Source organism: Melanerpes formicivorus, unplaced genomic scaffold (genome assembly GCF_026170545.1).
Source record: "Melanerpes formicivorus ecotype bairdi unplaced genomic scaffold, bMelFor1.0.p_v2 SCAF_15, whole genome shotgun sequence".
Taxonomy (NCBI): domain Eukaryota; kingdom Metazoa; phylum Chordata; class Aves; order Piciformes; family Picidae; genus Melanerpes; species Melanerpes formicivorus.
This window is the reverse complement of record NW_027142367.1, coordinates 17,763,550-17,782,283: the sequence shown is the minus strand read 5'-3', so window position 1 is coordinate 17,782,283 and position 18,734 is coordinate 17,763,550. Positions and strand designations below refer to the sequence as shown.

At 45.3% G+C, this 18,734-nt stretch overlaps 2 protein-coding genes across 4 annotated transcripts in view; both read right to left on the bottom strand.

The window, feature by feature from the left end:
- Window positions 1–2,807: 2,807 nt before the first annotated feature.
- On the bottom strand, window positions 2,808–10,197 carry FIGNL1 (fidgetin like 1). Of its 2 annotated transcripts, none has more exons than XM_068147712.1 (2): window positions 9,992–10,197; window positions 2,808–5,921 (listed from the first exon to the last, which is right to left on the bottom strand). In XM_068147712.1, exon 2 carries the CDS (start codon window positions 5,911–5,913, stop codon window positions 3,847–3,849), a length of 2,067 nt encoding a protein of 688 aa, XP_068003813.1. In that variant the 5' UTR covers window positions 5,914–5,921; window positions 9,992–10,197; the 3' UTR covers window positions 2,808–3,846. The 2 variants fall into 2 exon arrangements, with proteins under 2 accessions (XP_068003813.1, XP_068003812.1); XM_068147711.1 differs by lacking the exon at window positions 9,992–10,197 and adding an exon at window positions 7,593–7,634.
- A 4,843-nt stretch (window positions 10,198–15,040) lies between these two features.
- The window catches only part of DDC (dopa decarboxylase), a 74,795-nt gene continuing 71,101 nt past the window's right edge, over window positions 15,041–18,734 (bottom strand). For both annotated transcript variants that reach the window (XM_068147710.1, XM_068147709.1), the window contains exon 14: window positions 15,041–17,362. In XM_068147710.1, the coding sequence (XP_068003811.1) occupies window positions 17,147–17,362 (216 nt within the window). In that variant the 3' untranslated portion in view covers window positions 15,041–17,146. The remainder of the gene's footprint in view (window positions 17,363–18,734) is intronic.

The following is an 18,734-nucleotide window of genomic DNA, read 5'->3' as shown; positions in this document are numbered from 1 at the left end:
TCAACTGGACAACTTTAGCAGTGCTTTTAGAGGCCAGCCTGGTTTTCATCCATTTGCCATTAGCAGATGATGATCATTGCTGCTGCTGCTCATCACATTTTTACCTGCTTGTGTCAGCACAGTTTTCTATAAATAAAAATTCATCTGGGGATTTCATACTGCTCAGAGACAATTTAGCTAACTCAAACAGAAGATGCACAGGGAAAACAAAGAGTCTGAATTGCCTTGATTATTAATAAGACCTCACTTTTTCCAGAAAAGAAATTATTTACCTTTTCTTAAGAGAAACTAAGAGATTGTGCACCAAATGTTACTGAACCACAAAACCAGAGGATAGTCCTGTATTTCTCCTTACAAAGTTCATCCAGCCAAAAAGAATAAATAATGAAGTACATAGGTTTCTGCATACACTAAAGCAATCCATTAACGTGGATTTATCTGCACCATTTCCCTTAAATTACACTCATGCCCCACTTCCATGCAATTTTCTGTATTCTGTGAAATTATGTTACTGGCAATCTAATCTCCTGTTTGGTGGCACTGTTGCAGCAGGTTATGAAATACCTATTGGGCTAATAGTGGAAGTCCTGCTGAACTGTGAGTCCTGTAGCAAAGCCTGAATATTGCCAGACAGCTGAAGAGACAGTCGTATTACCTGCACCATTACTGTACAAGAACAAACTTTACATCATGTTCCCTTTCACTATTTCTGGGTGTTTTCTAAAACAAAAGCAGGTTTGTTCGAATCAAGAGAGTGCTAAGTAATGAATAATGCAGGAATAGGAGGAAGAATACTGCCTGCTGCTGTGGTTCTAGCTAGTTTCTCTTCCACAGGTTCCATTTTGCAGGAGGCAAATACAGCAGTACAGCATTTCTCTCCCAGTCCCTGTCATCATCATAGTTTTATCCTAGGTGAGCATGTGTGTTCACACTGGTTCCATCAGTAGAGCCATTTCCCACTTCCATTAATATATAAATCTTCAGATACATAGCATAGCTCACATAGCATACTAGATTAATTCCCAGCATATGCTAGGCAATTACTTAATCATACATAAGGGTTTCATTACCCAGGAGCAATCCTTAGGCCTTACTGAATAAAATTCTCTGGAGTTTTCAGTCACCGCCTTTTCATTACGATTGAAGAGAGAAAAAATCTTAACTAGTGCATGCTTACAGCTCTCCAAAACAGAACTTGTAAGAGAGGGATGTGTAGGTGCTGGAACGTGTCCAGAGAAGGGCCACAAGGATGATCAGAGGGCTGGAGCACCTCTCCTATGAGGACAGACTGAAGGAGTTGGGGCTGTTCAGTCTGCAGAAGAGAAGGCTCCCAGGTGACCTAATTGTGGCCTTCCAGTATCTGAAGGGGGCCTCCAGGAAGGCTGGGGAAGGACTTCTCAGGATCTCAGGTAGTGATAGGACTAGGGGGAATGGAATGAAGCTGGAGGTGGGGAGATTCAGGCTGGATGTGAGGAGGAGGTTCTTCACCATGAGAGTGCTGAAACCCTGGAATAGGTTGTCCAGGGAGGTGGTCAAGGCCCCGTCCCTGGAGGTGTTTAAGGCCATGCTGGATGAGGCTCTGGCCAGGCTGATGTAGTGTGGGGTGTCCCTGCCCATGGCAGGGGGTTGGAACTAGATGATCCTTGTGGTCCCTTCCAACCCTGACTGATACTATGATACTATGATTTACCCAAATGGCAGCAAAGTCACCCAGTTTGGACTGCATCACACATTTATTGTGGCAAAATACTTCCAGTTTCAAAAACTAAGACAGACCTTTCATATCTGAATTTCTGTATCTCCATAAAACAATTTGTAATGCAAATCAGACTTTACTACAACATAAGCTACAAATAGAACTGATTGTTTGATGACATGCCAATTCCTCCAAATTATTCTGAATTCAAGATTCACTACAGTCTCATGGCCCCTGTAGATCCCAAATGGATTTATAAAACTACTAGCTAACAGCCTTTAGCTATGTGATAGGACTAGGGGGAATGGAATGAAGCTGGAGGTGGGGAGATTCAGGCTGGATGCGAGGAGGAGGTTCTTCCCCATGAGAGTGGTGAAACCCTGGAATGGGTTGTCCAGGGAGGTGGTCGAGGCCCCGTCCCTGGAGGTGTTTAAGCCCAGGCTGGATGAGGCTCTGGCCAGGCTGATCTAGTGTGGGGTGTCCCTGCCCATGGCAGGGGGGTTGGAACTAGATGATCCTTGTGGTCCCTTCCTGAATGATACTATGATACTATGATGATACTATGTTTTGAAAAATGTAAGACTAGCTTTTAAGCTGTGCATTTTCACCAGGAGAGGTAAAAGTGCCTCAGAGAAACTAAAACTAAAGCTGACTTGAATCTGCAGATGAGTATTCAATACCATGCTGCCATCATACCAGCTTCAAAATGAAAGTGCTGTCTAGAGCAGACTATCAGGAGGCTTGAAGCTCATATTGTAACGTGAGAGGTTTCCAGTTGTTGCTTCTGGTTTCCAGTTTGGGGGCGTTGGGTCTTTTCTGCTGGGCTGTGTAGTTGGTGGTGGTGGTGGTGGGGTATTGTTTTATTGCTGGCTTCTGCTGCTGCTGCTTCTGCAATTTGCTGTGCTTTTGTGTGAAACAGGTAATCATGCATTGTATCATCTCATTAAACTATTTCTCATCCCAGGTTGTTGTGTTGGTTTTTTTGGTTGGTTTTGGTTGGTTGGTTTTTTTGTGTGTTACTTTCCAGCGGGGGGGGGGGATGGGGGGCAGTCTTGCAGGAGCAGACTCTGTTAATCCAGGAAAAGCATGGACACCACAGCAGCCAAATCTGTTGAATCCAAGGAAAAACTTTTATTTTCCATTCACAGGCACCTCTACCCAGCCAGTGGGAAAGGACAGGTTATGTGAACAAAAGGCTGTGCACTTTTTCCAGCCTTTAGGTAAGAACACCCAATACAAGCTAGCCAGGCATTTTTACCATTGGTTTTAAGGAGCAATAGCACTCCGTCAACCCAGGGATATAGGATTTCTCCTTCCCAGTCACTAAAGCCCAACCAGACACACTCTCAGGCTAACCCATCTTAGTTTGGTGGATGCAATTGCTGCTGGTTTTGCTCTGGGTCCAGACAGGAGTGAGGACAAGTCCCTAGTCCACACACAGAGAGACAAGGACACAGAGCAAGTAGTGCTTTTACCAGCACGCACATACACAGCAAATGTGCTCACATAAATCCAGCCACACAGACCCACCTTCTCCCTTATCTTCAGCTGAACAGGACTGAAGCTCACCAGAACGTCTCCAATAAGAAACTGGGATGAACTGCAGACCACTGCTTACATGAGACCTCCCCCTTTTACATCCCCTCACGTTTTCCCATGCACATTCTTACCACACCCACCTTGACCCTTTCCTTCCTCTGGTACTATCTCCTCCCAAATAATGTGACCCTAACTACTTTTCCCCATCAGTTCCAGTTTTGCTACATTCCTAACCAAAACTGGTATATCTGGTAACATTAACTGGATGTTACTGACACAGCACAGTGGGCCTTGCAAGACTGCCCCCCTGTACTCCAACTGTACGTGAGGTTTAAGCATCTTCCCTTTAAGTATCAGTGGCATTCATCCATCGCTCAAAGAAGCTACCTGCAATATTTTTCAGCTTGTCTTACTTAGGTTTAGCAATTTCTCCTATCATGACTAGCAGTTTCTCATGGTCTTTTCAACTGGCAAAACCTCAGGCCAAGGCCTAGACATTTGCCTGCATACTGTAAGATTTATTTCAAAGACAGAAACAAAAAGCAGAGCAGACATGGGCTTAGTATGGGGTAGTGCTCAAGAAATGTTTCTGCAAAACAAGTAGGATGCAATTATCTGCCACAGCCAAATGTCTGGTTCCAGGTTTCATAGAGTTCCAGGTCCTTGGAGGAAACGCTGGGACGCACAGTTTTGAAGGCACTCTCAAAGTCCAGAAAAGCAATAGGCCGTACTTGGTCTGGCATGATGGTCGCAATGTCCGCGGACTGAAGGCTGCGGATAGGGCCCAGAGAAGCTTCTCGGCAGAGCTGTGTCATGTCTGCCCCAGAAAATCCATTTGATTTCTTAACTATGAGTTCAACTTCCTCTTCATTTAGGCAGCAGTGCTCCTTTGACATTAGACGAGTAACAATCTGCTTCCTAGCTGAGGCTTCTGGGAGAGGAATATACAGTCTCTTCACTAGTCTCCTTCGGGCAGCTTCATCAATTTCTTGGGGTCGATTTGTTGCTCCAACCACTAGAATACGATCTTCAGAGGAGGTTGTTGCCCCATCTAACTGGACCAGAAATTCAGTTTTTATTCTCCTTGATGACTCATGCTCCCCATCTCCACGCTGAGACAAGAGAGAATCAATTTCATCGATGAAGATCACTGCTGGCTGTTGACACCGTGCCACAGCAAACAGCGCACGGACCATCTTTTCCCCCTCACCTACCCACTTGGAAGTCAGAGAAGAGGCACTGATGCTAAAGAAGGTCGCTCCAGACTGGCATGCGATGCACTTGCCTATAAGAGTCTTGCCAGTTCCAGGGGGGCCAAAGAGCAGAATTCCTTTAGGAGGACCACGTAACCCAGTAAAGATGTCTGGCCTCAGCATAGGCCAGACAACGATTTCTTTTATAGTAGTTTTAGCATATTCGACCCCAGCAATGTCATCCCAGTTGACAGGAGGCCCGTGGTCCATGATCTCGTGCATAATGAGTTCAACCATTTTTGGTTCTATGTTTTTTAGTCGTTCATCTACAGGTAGCAATGAATCTGTTGATCCTCTTGGATGAGGTTTACACTGTGCTCCTCCATTTTCATTTGCATCTTGTTTTGGAACTGGAGGAATAAAATTGCCAAAGAGACGCCGAGATCTGCCTGCACCCAGTGATTTTTTTACACCTCCGTATGATGAGGCTGCATTACGCTGGGGCACACCTTGAGCTTTCTTTTGCTGATCCACCCATAGCTGTTCCTTTGCAGTTCTAAAACCAAGAACACTGCTCTCTTCATTTCTGTTCCTGTAACCTGAAAAATCGTTGGTTTCTGTACTAATGGAAGCCTGGCATGGAGCAAGGCTAGGAATCACCACACTGCCTTCATTGGCCTGAGCATAAAATGCTTTTCTTTTTCCAGAACCTGAAGACCATGCAGGTGCAACTGACTGATTCGAAACAGATAAATTCTGTCCATCACAGCAGTTATCTGACATTTTCAGAGAACTGCTACTTGTTGCTTCTTTACTTCCAAATAGTGGAGTTGCCTGGAAACCTGTAGGAACCTGTTCATTTAAGGAGGCAGGAAGTGTATTCAAAGGTTTAGTTACAGGATACACACTGCTCTGAAGAGACTTTGAAGATGAGGGATGCTCAGGGAGATCTGGTCCCTGACTTGTACATTTTGCTGATCCAGCAGAGAGATTAGTTTCTCTGGTACTGCTGCAGATACTGAGTTTAGGATGTCCTGAAGCAGCAAAAGCATTGACCCTTTTACCAGATTGTACACAGGCATCTGCTGGTGCCGTCTGAGAGCGCTGCAAATTTTTGACAGCCTGCATCCTCTCTTGCACACACTTTAATTCAAATACCTTATCTGTTGTCAAGGCAGATTGCCACTTGTCACTGTCATTTTGCTGACACTTTGCCAAAGTCAAAATGTTTTCAGCATAGTTATTCAAGCCAGTCTCTATGTTGTCAGAGTCAATAATTGCAGAGTATTTCTCTGCGTATTTCTCAAACAGGTTGGCAGCACAGACCTGAGAGATCTCAGAGTTTGCCCATGCATACTGAATACGCAGGAGTTTGGCACGGTATTCATCTGCCTTCTGCCCAGGTGTGCAGCTCCCAGAGGTAATAGCGAAGTAACTTTTCTGCCAGTCACTCAGGTGCATAGTGCTGTGGCTGGGGGGTTCCATCGCTGACACTGAAACATACAGAAAATACCTGCTGTTATAAAATGCATTTTGCAGTTATTTGCTTTGGCTATTTCCCTCCTTTACTAAAATTATATGCATGAAAACATTATTTTGAGAGAAATAGCACAGTACATTGTACAAGGTACTTAGTCAGTCTGGAAACATTACCTCCCTCTAAAAGCAACCTACTTTGTGGGGTAAAGCCATTTAGAATGAGATTCTCTTTTCCCCCCTATTCAAAGAAGAAACAAAGAAGCAAAAGCACCAGTTTGCTTCGAACCAGAAGTCTCCAGGGGAAGTAAGTAGACTGAAAAGAATGGTAACAGATGGGGGGGGGGGGGGAGGGAGGGCCTTGTTAAATGAAACCACCAGTGCTTTCATTCATATTTGACACAATACTGCACAGGGCAGAGGAGGACAGATTATCCATCACTGTCAGAATGATGAAGTTAATTACAGTGATGGTAATAAAAATTAAACAATGAAGCTAATAAATAAAATGATGTGCAAAGGTTCTGAGGGGAATTAAAAGTGAATGTAGGGCACTTGTGAATTAAGAAAATATTTAGAGATTCATGGCAAATATGCAAAACTATTTATTTCATTTAGAACACAATACATTGTCCCCACTTTAAATTTTGGAGAAACAAAGCTCTTGTGTGTTTAAAGCAATGCTTGTTTCTCAGTTTTGGAAAGCAGAATTTGAAACCCTTGAGCAATTCTTTACTGAAAGAAACAGGAAAGATGACATTTGGCTAAGAAGGAGAAGTTTTCTAGTCTTGAGACTATATGTTCATTTTTGTGTCATATTTTCGAAGAAGTTTTCTCTGCAATACATCACAGGCAGAGATATTTCTGCTGCTGCTGCTGCTGGTGGTGGTTAAGAATCTATTCTTTCATAAAAGACAGGGACACAAGCAAAATTATGAGAAACCTATCACCCACTCAACAGGTCATAGTATCATGGTATCATTCAGGGTTGGAAGGGACCACAAGGATCAGCCAGCTCCAACCCCCCTGCCATGGCCAGGGACACCCCACACTAGATCAGGCTGGACAGAGCCTCATCCAGCCTGGGCTTAAACACCGCCAGGGACGGGGCCTCGACCACCTCCCTGGACAACACATTCCAGGGTTTCACCACTCTCATGGGGAAGAACCTCCTCCTCACATCCAGCCTGAATCTCCCCACCTCCAGCTTCATTCCATTTCCCCTAGTCCTATCACTACCTGAGATCCTGAGAAGTCCTTCCCCAGCCTTCCTGGAGGCCCCCTTCAGATACTGGAAGGCCACAATTAGGTCACCTGGGAGCCTTCTCTTCTGCAGACTGAACAGCCCCAACTCCTTCAGTCTGTCCTCATAAGAGAGGTGCTCCAGCCCTCTGATCATCCTTGTGGCCCTTCTCTGGACACGCTCCAGCTCTCTTATTACAAAGACATTTCAACATTCTCATCTGTCCACGTGGGATACACATCTAATATATGACCAAAACATATCAAATTGTAATATACATTTTTTAAATGTCAATATTCATGGCACGTTCCAGCCAGAGAATCCTTGAAGTGGAAGTCCAACATATTCTGCATCCTTTTCAACAGAGTACAGGTCAACGTACTGTCTTCTTCTGAATCAGCTACAGACAACATATGAATGCAGATCAAGGCACAGGCGTACTTACAAGACTGTGGAGACAGAGATGGAGGAATCCAAGGGAAGGGTGGGGGTTAGTTGATTAGGTGGTGTTGGATGATAGGTTGGACGTGATGATCTTGAAGGTCTCTTCCAACCTGGTCTATTCTATTCTATTCTCTGTCTACTTTCAAAATCTTTTCATCAGCGTTAGACAGCAGAGAGCAGAGAATGATTATACCAGGAGAGGTTACATATATAATAAAGAATAAGGAGATCAATTGTTTTACTTATGTTTACCTCATCCTGATTTTGTAGAGCTGTTCAGAAAAGTCAAAATACTTTCCCTACAAATTCAGTGCCTTTACATGGGAAGACAACAAAACCCAACAGAACAATCAGAAAAACACCAACCAATCAAAATAGAAAAAACAAAACACCCATGAGACCTCTGAAAAATCACTGTGAACTTTATTTAGAATAAACCAAACCAGGTTGGAAGAGACCTTCAAGATCATCGTGTCCAACCCATCAACCAATCCAACCCACCCAAACAACTAACCCATGGCACCAAGCACCCCATCAAGTCTCCTCCTGAACACCTCCAATGATGGTGACTCCACCACCTCCCTGGGCAGCCCATTCCAATGGGCAATCACTCTCTCTGTATAGAACTTCTTCCTAACATCCAAGCTGAACCTCCCCTGGCACAGCCTGAGACTGTGTCCTCTTGTTCTTGTGCTGGCTGCCTGGGAGAAGAGACCAACCTCTGCCTGTCTACAACCTCCCTTCAGGTAGTTGTAGAGAGTGATAAGGTCACCCCTGAGTCTCCTCTTCTCCAGGCTGAGCAACCCCAGCTCCCTCAGCCTCTCCTCATAGGGCTGTGTTCCAAGCCCCTCACCAACTTTGTTGCTCTTCTCTGGACTTGTTTCAGCAAGTCAACCTCCTTCCTAAACTGAGGGGCCCAGAACTGGACACAGGACTCAAGGTGTGGCCTAAGCAGTTCAGTGTACAGGGGCAGAATGACCTCCCTGCTCCTGCTGGCCACACTGTTCCTGATGCAGGCCAGGATGCCATTGGCCGTCTTGGCTGCCTGGGCACACTGCAGGCTCATGTTCAGCCTGCCATCGACCAGCACCCCCAGGTCCCTCTCTGCCTGGCTGCTCTCCACTTCTGCACTGTGAGAAGTCTAACTTGTGCCTATTGAACAAGCTGCAAACTGCCACCATAATTCATCTTCAGAGAAGCAGGAGGCAAACATGAGGTATCAGGAAGCAGCCTTCTCCTTCTTTTCTCTGAACAACTAAACATACTAAATGACTACCCCAATGTGAGTAACTTTTTTTGAATCAAAACCACCTTCTGAAACATAAAAGCTAAATTCAGAAAAAGTTTAGTAGCAAGCAGTTGCTCCCTTGAAATATTTCCATTATTCCCATCACTCAGAACATGTAATCTCAAGTTCATAAACGATTCCTAAAGATGTAGCAGTCACCTTCACAGCACTGGGGGGATGTCCTAAGTGAAGGGTGGCAGCCAGTTTAAAATTTCCATTTGTTTTTTTCTGAAGTATTCTCTAACATCACATCCTCTGCCTATTGCTGTTAGTTGTCTACACAGCCTTATTGTTTTTTCCCCAGTATACCAGCAAACGTGTACACAGAGACTCTGCTGCTCTTCCACAGCCAAAGCTGCTCCCAGATGTGGTGGACATCACATTTTCCTGAGGGTTTACTAAAGCACTGGCAATGATTAATTTCTGGCGTGCCAGTTTGAGCCTCAGCAGAGAGGTGAGCAACTACCTGACAAGCCCCGTGCTGGATGTCATTGCATTCCCAGACAAACACACACACCCACTCAGAGCACAGGGAAGACCTGCGTGCCCCTAGGCGAGAACGCTAGAAGCGCAGCACGCCAGCTGCCCAGGCGAGGCTGAGCCCTCCCCGCTGCGGCGGCGCACGCACAGGTCGGTGCCAGCCAGAAGCCAGAGCCCCCAGCTAAACACAGCAGAATAGAATAGAATAGAATAGAATAGAATAGAATAGAATAGAATAGAATAGAATAGAATAGAATAGAATAGAATAGAATAGAATAGAATAGACCAGACCAGACCAGGTTGGAAGAGACCTTCAAGATCATCACGTCCAACCTATCACCCAACACCACCTAACCAACTAACCCATGGCACCAAGCACCCTGTCAAGTCACCTCCTGAACCCCTCCAGTGATGGTGACTCCACCACCTCCACCTCCCCAGGCAGCCCATTCCAGTGGGCAATCACTCTCTCTGTGTAAAACTTCCTCCTGACCTCCAGCCTGAACCTCCCCTGGCGCAGGAATCCTAAGGAATCCTCACTGACAGAGCTTCCAGCACGTCAGCCCCATCGCCACACCAGGGACGGGGAAGTCGAGATCAGAGCTCTGAGGCCTCCCCAGTGGCTCTCGTACCTTCGTGCCAGGGCGAACTGCTTCCCCTCCCCAACACAAACCTCGAAACCGGCTGTGCTGGGCGGGCCGCCCCTGGGGACTCAGCCACGGGAACACCGCGCGGGCCGCCCACCCCTGCGAGCAGGCGGCGCGACGGCCGTCAATCACCTCCAGCGGCGGGCCCGGCGGGCCGTCCGCTGCGACCGCGGCACCCACGCCGCCACTGGCCCCCACTTCCCGCCGCCGCGCCTGCACACACCCACCAGCCGCGGCCGCCTCTGCGAATCCCGCGCCCGCTCGGCCCCCTGTCCCGCCCCTCTCCCGCCCATCAGAGTAACAGGGTTCTGCCAGGCGCAGCCAATCAGAGATCGGAAGGGAGGGCCGAGTGGGACAGTGGGAACGTCGCTGCGCTGACGTCATCAGGACTCGGGATCGAGCTCGAGCTCGGGTGAATGGGAGTCTCGGAGCGAGGAGAGCGGAGGGGTGCCGGGGGAAGTTTGGACGCGGGCCTTCCAGCTCCCTATTGGCTGGGACTTTGGCGCATGCCCTCCAATGGGCGCGAGATCCGTGCTCCGGGAGGCGGGCTGGCGCAATCCCGGCCGCGTGCGTGGCGGGGGCGTGCGTGGCGGGGGCGTGCGTGGCGGGGGCGTGCGTGGCGGGGGCGTGCGTGGCGGGGGCGTGCGTGGCGGGGGCGTGCGTGGCGGGGGCGTGCGTGGCGGGGGCGTGCGTGGCGGGGGCGTGCGTGGCGGGGGCGGACAGAAACGCGGCGGGTTTGGGGAGGCTGTTGCTTGCCCAGCATTTGGCTCCCCTCTGGAAGGCTGCAGTGGTCTCCAGAGCAGCTTGGTTCTGCAGCTGAACGTTAAGAGCAGCCGAAAAGGGCAGCGCCAGGGGACTGAGTACCCATCAGTACGTGTGTCGCCCATCGGGCCGTTTGCAGTGGCAGCAGAGGAAGGAGATGAAGATGCGCCGTTGTGTGAGGCAGACGTTCGCTGATGGCAGGAGCAGAAGAGCCGCGGTTCGTGCTTAGGGCTCGATGGCTGCCCGCACCAACAGGGCAGTTGCCTGCCATCACTGTAGCCCAGCTGACCGCTGCTTACTCCTCACAGAAGGCTCTTGATTCAGTTTGGAGGAGGTCGGGGCTCTGTCCACAGAGACCACCCTCTGTGTGGGATAAGCTCCACAGGACACAAGTTCCAGGAGAGGAGTGCCCAAGTGCAAGCCATGGTGCACCTGATGGTTGGGGTGCTAGAGATGGGCACCCACACCTGCACATGCAGCACCTGACTTCCATGCCTGCTGACTTCATCTCTGCCATCATGGCACTGGCTGCGAGGCTGCCACAGCCACCAAAGCCAGCACCACAAGCTGATGATAAATGTAACAGCTTCTGAACAGGCATTTGGGGGGAACAGCTCTGCTTAAAGCCTCAGCAGGAGCTGCTGAAGAATGGCAGAAGGACAAGATGAGTAACATGATGCCTTAGAGGGCAAAAGATGGTAGCCAAGATGGATGTGTCCTATGAACTGGATTTGATCATGGCGTCCCTAGCTGGCTCGCACAAACCCATGTTCCAATTAGCACACCAACCTACATAGGAATTAGCACACTACATTGCAGTTACACCTCTGGTATTAACATAGCCACTTCTGTGTGGGTGAACATTTGACTTCCCATGAGAAACATTTCTTACAGTTACTGTCAGGTTTTTGTTATACAGCAGGCTTGTTATACCATTAGTGCAGACAGCACATTAAGCTGTCTGCTCTACCATGCACACTATCACCTAAGACCAAATTGGGTTAACAGTCTGCCATCAAATTTCCCCCAATGCATCCTTTTCTGATTGTCCTTGGTTGCACAGGGGTGGAGAGTGATGGAGCCTGCAGCTGCAAGCTCCTAGAACTCCCCTTGGGAACACAGGCTGCAGCCAGACTGGGCTAATGAAATGGGTGGCTGCCTTTGCCTACCTACATGACAGCACCCGAGCTGCAAACCAAAGCTGAAGCTGGGCAGCTGGCTCCAGTGGAGATCTAAGGTGAAGCTGGGCAGCTGGCTGCAGTAGAGATCTATGCTGAAGCTGGGCAGCTGGCTCCAGTAGAGATCTAAACTGAAGCTGGGCAGCCGGCTCCAGTAGAGATCTAAGCTGAAGCTGGGCAGCTGGCTCCGGTGGAGACTAGATGTAGGAATATGCAGAACTTTACAGAAGGGATGGCACTGACCCTGGTTATGGTTAGGCATTCTGGCTCGTGTTGCTGGGGAGGAAACTTCCCACAGGAACTCTCATTTGCAAAGTAATGTGTTCAAAGAAAACACTGAGAAAAAGTCACCAGTGGTGAAAATCAGGACTTTGTGAGCTGAGTGAGGAAGTTGGAATCCTTACAGTGCACCCGACACGAATGAGAAAAGCTTGGTAAAGAAAAGAACAAAGACAATAGTCATAGTTCTGTTTCCATTTATTAATGCTGCCAGTTATAACCTAGATGTCTGTTTAGCAGGCTTTAGATACAGATTTTAGAGGAGCATGACAACTTACAAAGTTAAAAGCTTTAAACATCAGACTTTTTCCCATTGAGGTCATACAGACTGCCTGTTATGTAGGTATTATCAATCAGTGGTTATTTAATCTGCCCCCACCAGGGGGCAGTCTTCAGGGTTCTCCCTTTTATTACTCATTTCCTCCTGTCTTGGAGCAATTCAAGTACACACAAGGTTTAGGCTACGGTTGTAAGGCAACTACAGTGTGAGCACTGCTTATCAAATAAAGTGTCCTTACAGGAGACAACAACAGGAAAAACTCACCACGATCAGAGTCATCTATGTAAAGGCAAGAGAAAATTAGAGCTTTAACAATACTGATGAAGTCCAGAGTGTAGTGTATTGCATATACTTTCATAAATACCTATCTTTCAGTATTTCACCATCAGTAATAAAATATAATTATCATTTAGAATGTAACTATGGTATTAACATTCCAATTAAAAGAAAAAAAAAAGGCATGGCTACTGCAAAGTTCCTTTTTTCCCCTCCTTTTTTTTTTGCCTCCCTTGTCATGTAGGTATTCCACTAAAGTACAAGTCTAGGATTCTGTAGTTATTTGTTTTCAACATCAAACAGTATTAATCAGCACAGACTATATTAGCTTTGGTACACAAGGCACAATAAATCCAGGTTCACAGATTAACCACTCATATATATGGTAGTTCTCACAGATAAGGTGCAGAGCTACAGCACAGAAACAGCAGCTATGTTCTTTCAAAATGCTCTTTAAAGTACTTTTTTTTTTCTTGAGTTGATTACATAGCCCAGATTTCATCTTCAGAGGATCTTAACACTAATGGCCTACAATGGGATTCTCATGTGGGGAAAAGGCAGTTTGGGAGTTTGAATTCTAAGAAGGCCTTCCCTAATTACACATTCAAGTCATCTCAGGATTTCAGATCAATTAGAACTGTGAACTTCAGTTCCATGGTTTGGAGTGGCCAAGAGAAAATGTAATTCCATGGGTCTTGTCACTGCTATTAATTAGGAGATTTACATATATCATTTATGGAAAAACAAAAATCAATTCAATGTACTGCATTTACAATCTTTTAAATTAACCTCTTTTTTTTCTTCTTTATTTTTTTTTCCCAAAGGAGTTTTGGAATCTGGACTACAGCCTCTTCTAAAACCCATACCCATATGCAGAAAAAAATGCTAAGTGAATGTCAGTATTAGCAACATTTTCCCACAGATACCTACATGGACTTAAATCTAATTGTGGGCTGTTGGGTATGTTTTACTTCTCCTGGCACTGAATGTGCCTCCAGCCTGTATCATAGTTTCATAGTATCATAGTTTCATTCAGGGTTGGAAGGGACCACAAGGATCATCTAGTTCCAACCCCCCTGCCATGGGCAGGGACACCCCACACTAGATCAGGCTGGACAGAGCCTCATCCAGCCTGCTCTTAAACACCTCCAGGGACGGGGCCTCGACCACCTCCCTGGACAACCCATTCCAGGGTCTCACCACTCTCATGGGGAAGAACCTCCTCCTCACCTCCAGCCTGAATCTCCCCACCTCCAGCTTCATTCCATTCCCCCTAGTCCTATCAATACCTGAGATCCTGAGCAGTCCCTCCCCAGCCTTCCTGTAGGCCCCCTTCAGATCCTGGAAGGTGACAATTAGGTCACCTCGGAGCCTTCTCTTCTGCAGACTGAACAGCCCCAACTCCTTCAGTCTGTCCTCATAGGAGGACTGTATCACTGTTCTGCAGCAGTCTGAGACACACAGGCATATATCATCCACCTCTGCTCTGGTTTCCATGGAGAGGATTTCCACCCAAATCCTCTTATGTTCAGTCTAATGTTGCCTTTATGCATTTCTCTTTCAATACTTATTAGTTAGATTTAGTTAGAATTTAATTTCAATTATAGTCACATAAACTCAAAGTGTCTCTCATTTCATTGCAGGGGAATTATCCAGGATTTATTCTATAATAGCTTTGATCAGAAACTGATCTTTCTTTCCTTCTTTTCTCTTTTTCCTTCTTTTCTTTTTTTTTTTCTTTTCTTCTTTTCCTTTTCTTTTCTTTTCTTTTCTTTTCTTTTTTCTTTTCTTTTCTTTTCTTTTCTTTTCTTTTCTTTTCTTTTCCTTTTCTTTTCTTTTCTTTTCTTTTCTTTTCTTTTCTTTTCTTTTCTTTTCTTTTCTTTTCTTTTCTTTTCTTTTCTTTTCTTTTCTTTTCTTTTCTTTTCTTTTCTTTTCTTTTTTCTTTTCTTTTCTTTTCTTTTCTTTTCTTTTTTCTTTTCTTTTCCTTTTCTTTTCTCTTTTTTTCTTTTTTCTCTTTTCTTTTTCTTTTCTTTTATTTTCTTTTTTTTTTCTTTTCTTTTCTTCTTTTATTTTCTTTTCCTTTTCCCTTTCCTTTTCTTTTTTCTTTTCTTTTCCTTTTTCCTTTCCTTTTTTTCTTTCCTTTTCTTTCTTTTTATTTTTGTCTTTTTATTTCTTTTTATTTTTTTATTTTTATTTATTTTTCTTTCTTTTCTTCCTCCTTCCTTCCTTCCTTCCTTCCTTCCTTCCTTCCTTCCTTCCTTCCTTCCTTCCTTCCTTCCTTCCTTCCTTCCTTCCTTCCTTCCTCCTTCCTGCCTTCCTTCCTTCCTGCCTGCCTGCCTTCCTTCCTTCCTTCCCACCTGCCTTTCCTTCTTTCCTTCCTTCCTTCTTTTCTTCTTTTCATGGACATACCTAGTTATATAACTCACATAGAACACGCTCATCTGTAATTCTCTGGTGCCTAGATACTGCTCTCTTTGGTCCACCAATCTGTTGCATTGTGCTGTTACAGAAAAGTTTAAACTCTTAGTTCTGCAAAAGAGAATGACACTATCAACATTTCTAATACTATAGATTAAGTGTAGTGTCTTTTAGAATGGCTCAGTCACCTGTTGAATATTACTTGGTTTTGCAAGAGTGTCATCCCTTGCTTCATCTGTGTAGTGAAACCAGTTCCTCAGAGAAATAGTAAACAGTTTTTTCTGTCTGGGCAGATAACATAGCCACTGGCTAGCCTTACTGAAGGGCAGTATGCTCTCACCTCCCACAGTCACATAGCTTGACATGCTGCGAATGCAGAACTTGGTCAGATTCTCCTAAGTGTCAGGATTAATGCCCATGTTTTATGTACCACTTGCACACATATTGTTACTAATCCTCCCAGTTTCCACCCAGAAGCTGAGGTGATTAGGAACCACCAGAAAAATCCAGCCAATCCATAGTCAACCTCTTTAATCCGTTCTGGAGAGGCAGAGAGTGGGAGCAAACTATGTGCCAAATTAACTGTCCAGTCAGATGTTTCATCATTTACTTGCCACTCCACAAATACGGGAAGTACTCTTGCAAGGGATAGAGCAGGAAAGCTTAATAACTGTGCAAGTGGTTCAAGGTACTTTAGAAATTAGTAGAAGCAGCAAAATGAAACAGAGTGACCAAAAAAGGCAAGTGCAGAAATGAATCCTACAGATCATGTTTTGTAGGGTAGCTATTTATTTTGTTGTGTTTTACACAGGAATAATTGGAATTTACCTTTTCAAAAGGGCAGAAGTTCTTATTAAAGTCAGATAGTGTTTCTGACTTTTATACCCCCTCCTTATGTGCCTTTGACAGGATGACATGTCAATGGTTTGTGTCAAGCACACGTTATTTGACTTTTTAACTTTTTTTTCCCCCCATTATGTTCATATTTCATGTGTTAATGAAAGCAAACCATTGATGGTGGCACCAGGGCATGTTTTGTCAAAGATTTATTACAGCATGAATGAGGATGAGCAGAAGGGCAGTCGTAGAAAGAAGTCACAACTTTGTGTCACAGAATATAGTTCACAGATTATTTTCAAGTAATCACTGCTTATAGTAACTCAGTTTAAAATATAGGCTACCAGCTAGCACATGGCTTTTGACAGTACTCTTAAGAAGGAGCTTTTAAGAGGGCCAGTGAAAGACCAAAGGGAAAATCTGTAGCCGGCATAACCTATTTGCTGAGATTTGACAAAATCACTGTTTTAAATGCAAACCCTTTAGGACAAAGTAGAGAACCAGCCATGAGGACAGTTAGTATTAATTTAGTGCTTGTCCCCTTCATCTGGCTCTGTAATGAAAGAGTTTTTAAGTCCTAACTTCATGTACAGAATTACTGCAGCATGATGGGATGGTTCCCCGAATCATGACAACACTTCCACATGCTTGTTTAGAGAAGACCTGAACAGCATTATAAACTTCCCCCAACCTGCATTTTTTTTTCTGAAGTCATAGTAATGTTACATTAATTGGTTATAACATCTCACAGTTCCATCTGTGAAGAAAGGAGTGGGTGTGCTAGAGGTGAATGGGGACAATGGAGGGAGCACCGACCCTTCCATTTCCATTGCCTTTTTCAACAAATAGAAACTGGTAATGATAGCTCAAGCCCCAGCGGCTATGTGCATCCTGGAAACAGGCAAGATGAAACTACCACACAGAGAGTGACTAAGGTTACAATACAACTTGCTCACAAGGATTTTGCTACTGCAGCTTGGCTACGTAACAACAGGTTTTGTTCTTGTTTTTCTTCCCTTCATAATTTGACCTTCCCACCCACCCTTAAAATAAAACTTGGCAATGCAGAGAAAGCCAGTTAACCTCCTCCCCACTGCTCCTTCACTGCTGTTACTGTTGGTGGTGGTTTTGCTCCCATGTTTTCAGCAAATCAGTTGCCAGCTGTGAGATGTGCTGCCAGGCAAACTTGACGTGGGCGGATTCCACCGTGCGGGAACAAATAGCAAAGCGTAGCACAAATTTCTCTCGCAGATAGCATGGGACCAGATGAATCTTCTTGGCCTGATTTATGCTTTTAAGAAGCGCTTCATTTAGTTCATTTGAGCCCTGAAATCATTGCAATTCAATGGATACGGTGGTGAATTTCAGAAGCAAGTTTGGCATATATAAATCCCACCAAAAAGCCAAGCCCAAGTACCGGCAATAGCATGCAGCCAGTTTCTCATCTCGCAGTGCTTTGCCATCAAAGGATTACAAAAAGATGACAGTGCAAGAGAGAGTTCCTCAGCCACAGAGAGATTTATGGATTAACTAAGGTTTAGAAGCAGCGTTCACACTGGGACATTTGTGATAACCAGCTGCATTTCTGTGACCTAAGGTCATGAGCTAAGTAGGTTGAAGTCAAAGCATTCATGATTATACCCATTTCATTACATTTTTGCTAGACCTGATCAAACAAATATGGAAGGAGGTTTTGCAACAAAGTGTCCTATCATTTGTAAAACAATCTTTCCAGTGTTCTTTTAATCATGGCTGCTGTAGGAGAATGTTTAGACTATGAAGATGTAAATCTTACCCTAAGTGAGAATTACTATTGTAAAGGTAATGTAACCCTATCATAACTGAGTTTCATACTAATAGCAGAAACTCTAAAAAAGCATCTTCCTCACCATAATGAAGTGTCTGCTCATGTTGAGGTGAAACCTCCTGTGTTCTGGTGTGTACCCACTCTTGTTGTCCTGTCACTGGGCACCACTGAAAAGAGACTGGCACCTTCACCTTGACACCCACCCCTCAGCTGTTTATACACGTTGATAAGATCCCATCTCAGCCTTCTATTCTCAAGACTAAACAGCCTCTGGTCTCTCAGTCTTTCTTCACAGGAGAGATATTTCAGTCACACAATCATCTTCCTAGCTCTCAATTGGACTCTCTGGCAGATCCCTGTCTTTCCTGAACTAGGAAGACCAAAATTAGACACAGTATTCCAGGTGTGGTCTTAGCAGAGCAGACAAGGTGGGGAGGAGAACCTCCCTAGACCTGCTGGATACACTTTTGATGCACCCCAGGATGCCTTTGGCATTCTTAGCCACAAGGGCATATTGCCCATGGATAACTTGCTGTCCACTAGGGCTCCAAAGTCTTTCTCCATGGAGCTGCTTTCCAGCAGGACAACCCCTAGTCTGTACTGGTGCCTATTGATATTCCTCCCAGATGCAGGGCTCTGCACTTGTCCTTATTGAACTTCATGATGTTCACCTTTGCCCAGCTCTTCACCCTGTCCAGATCTTGCTGGATGGCAGCACAGCCTTCCAGTGTGTCAGCCACCTCCCTATCCGCCCCAGTTTCATATCATCAGAAAGCTTGCTTATGATAAGTTAATAAATAACCAGCTGCTGTTAAGTTAATGGGGAGGAACAAAAAGGATTCATGTGTCTTTACTTAGTGTTCTGCTCTCACAGCAGCCCCGATGGACTGC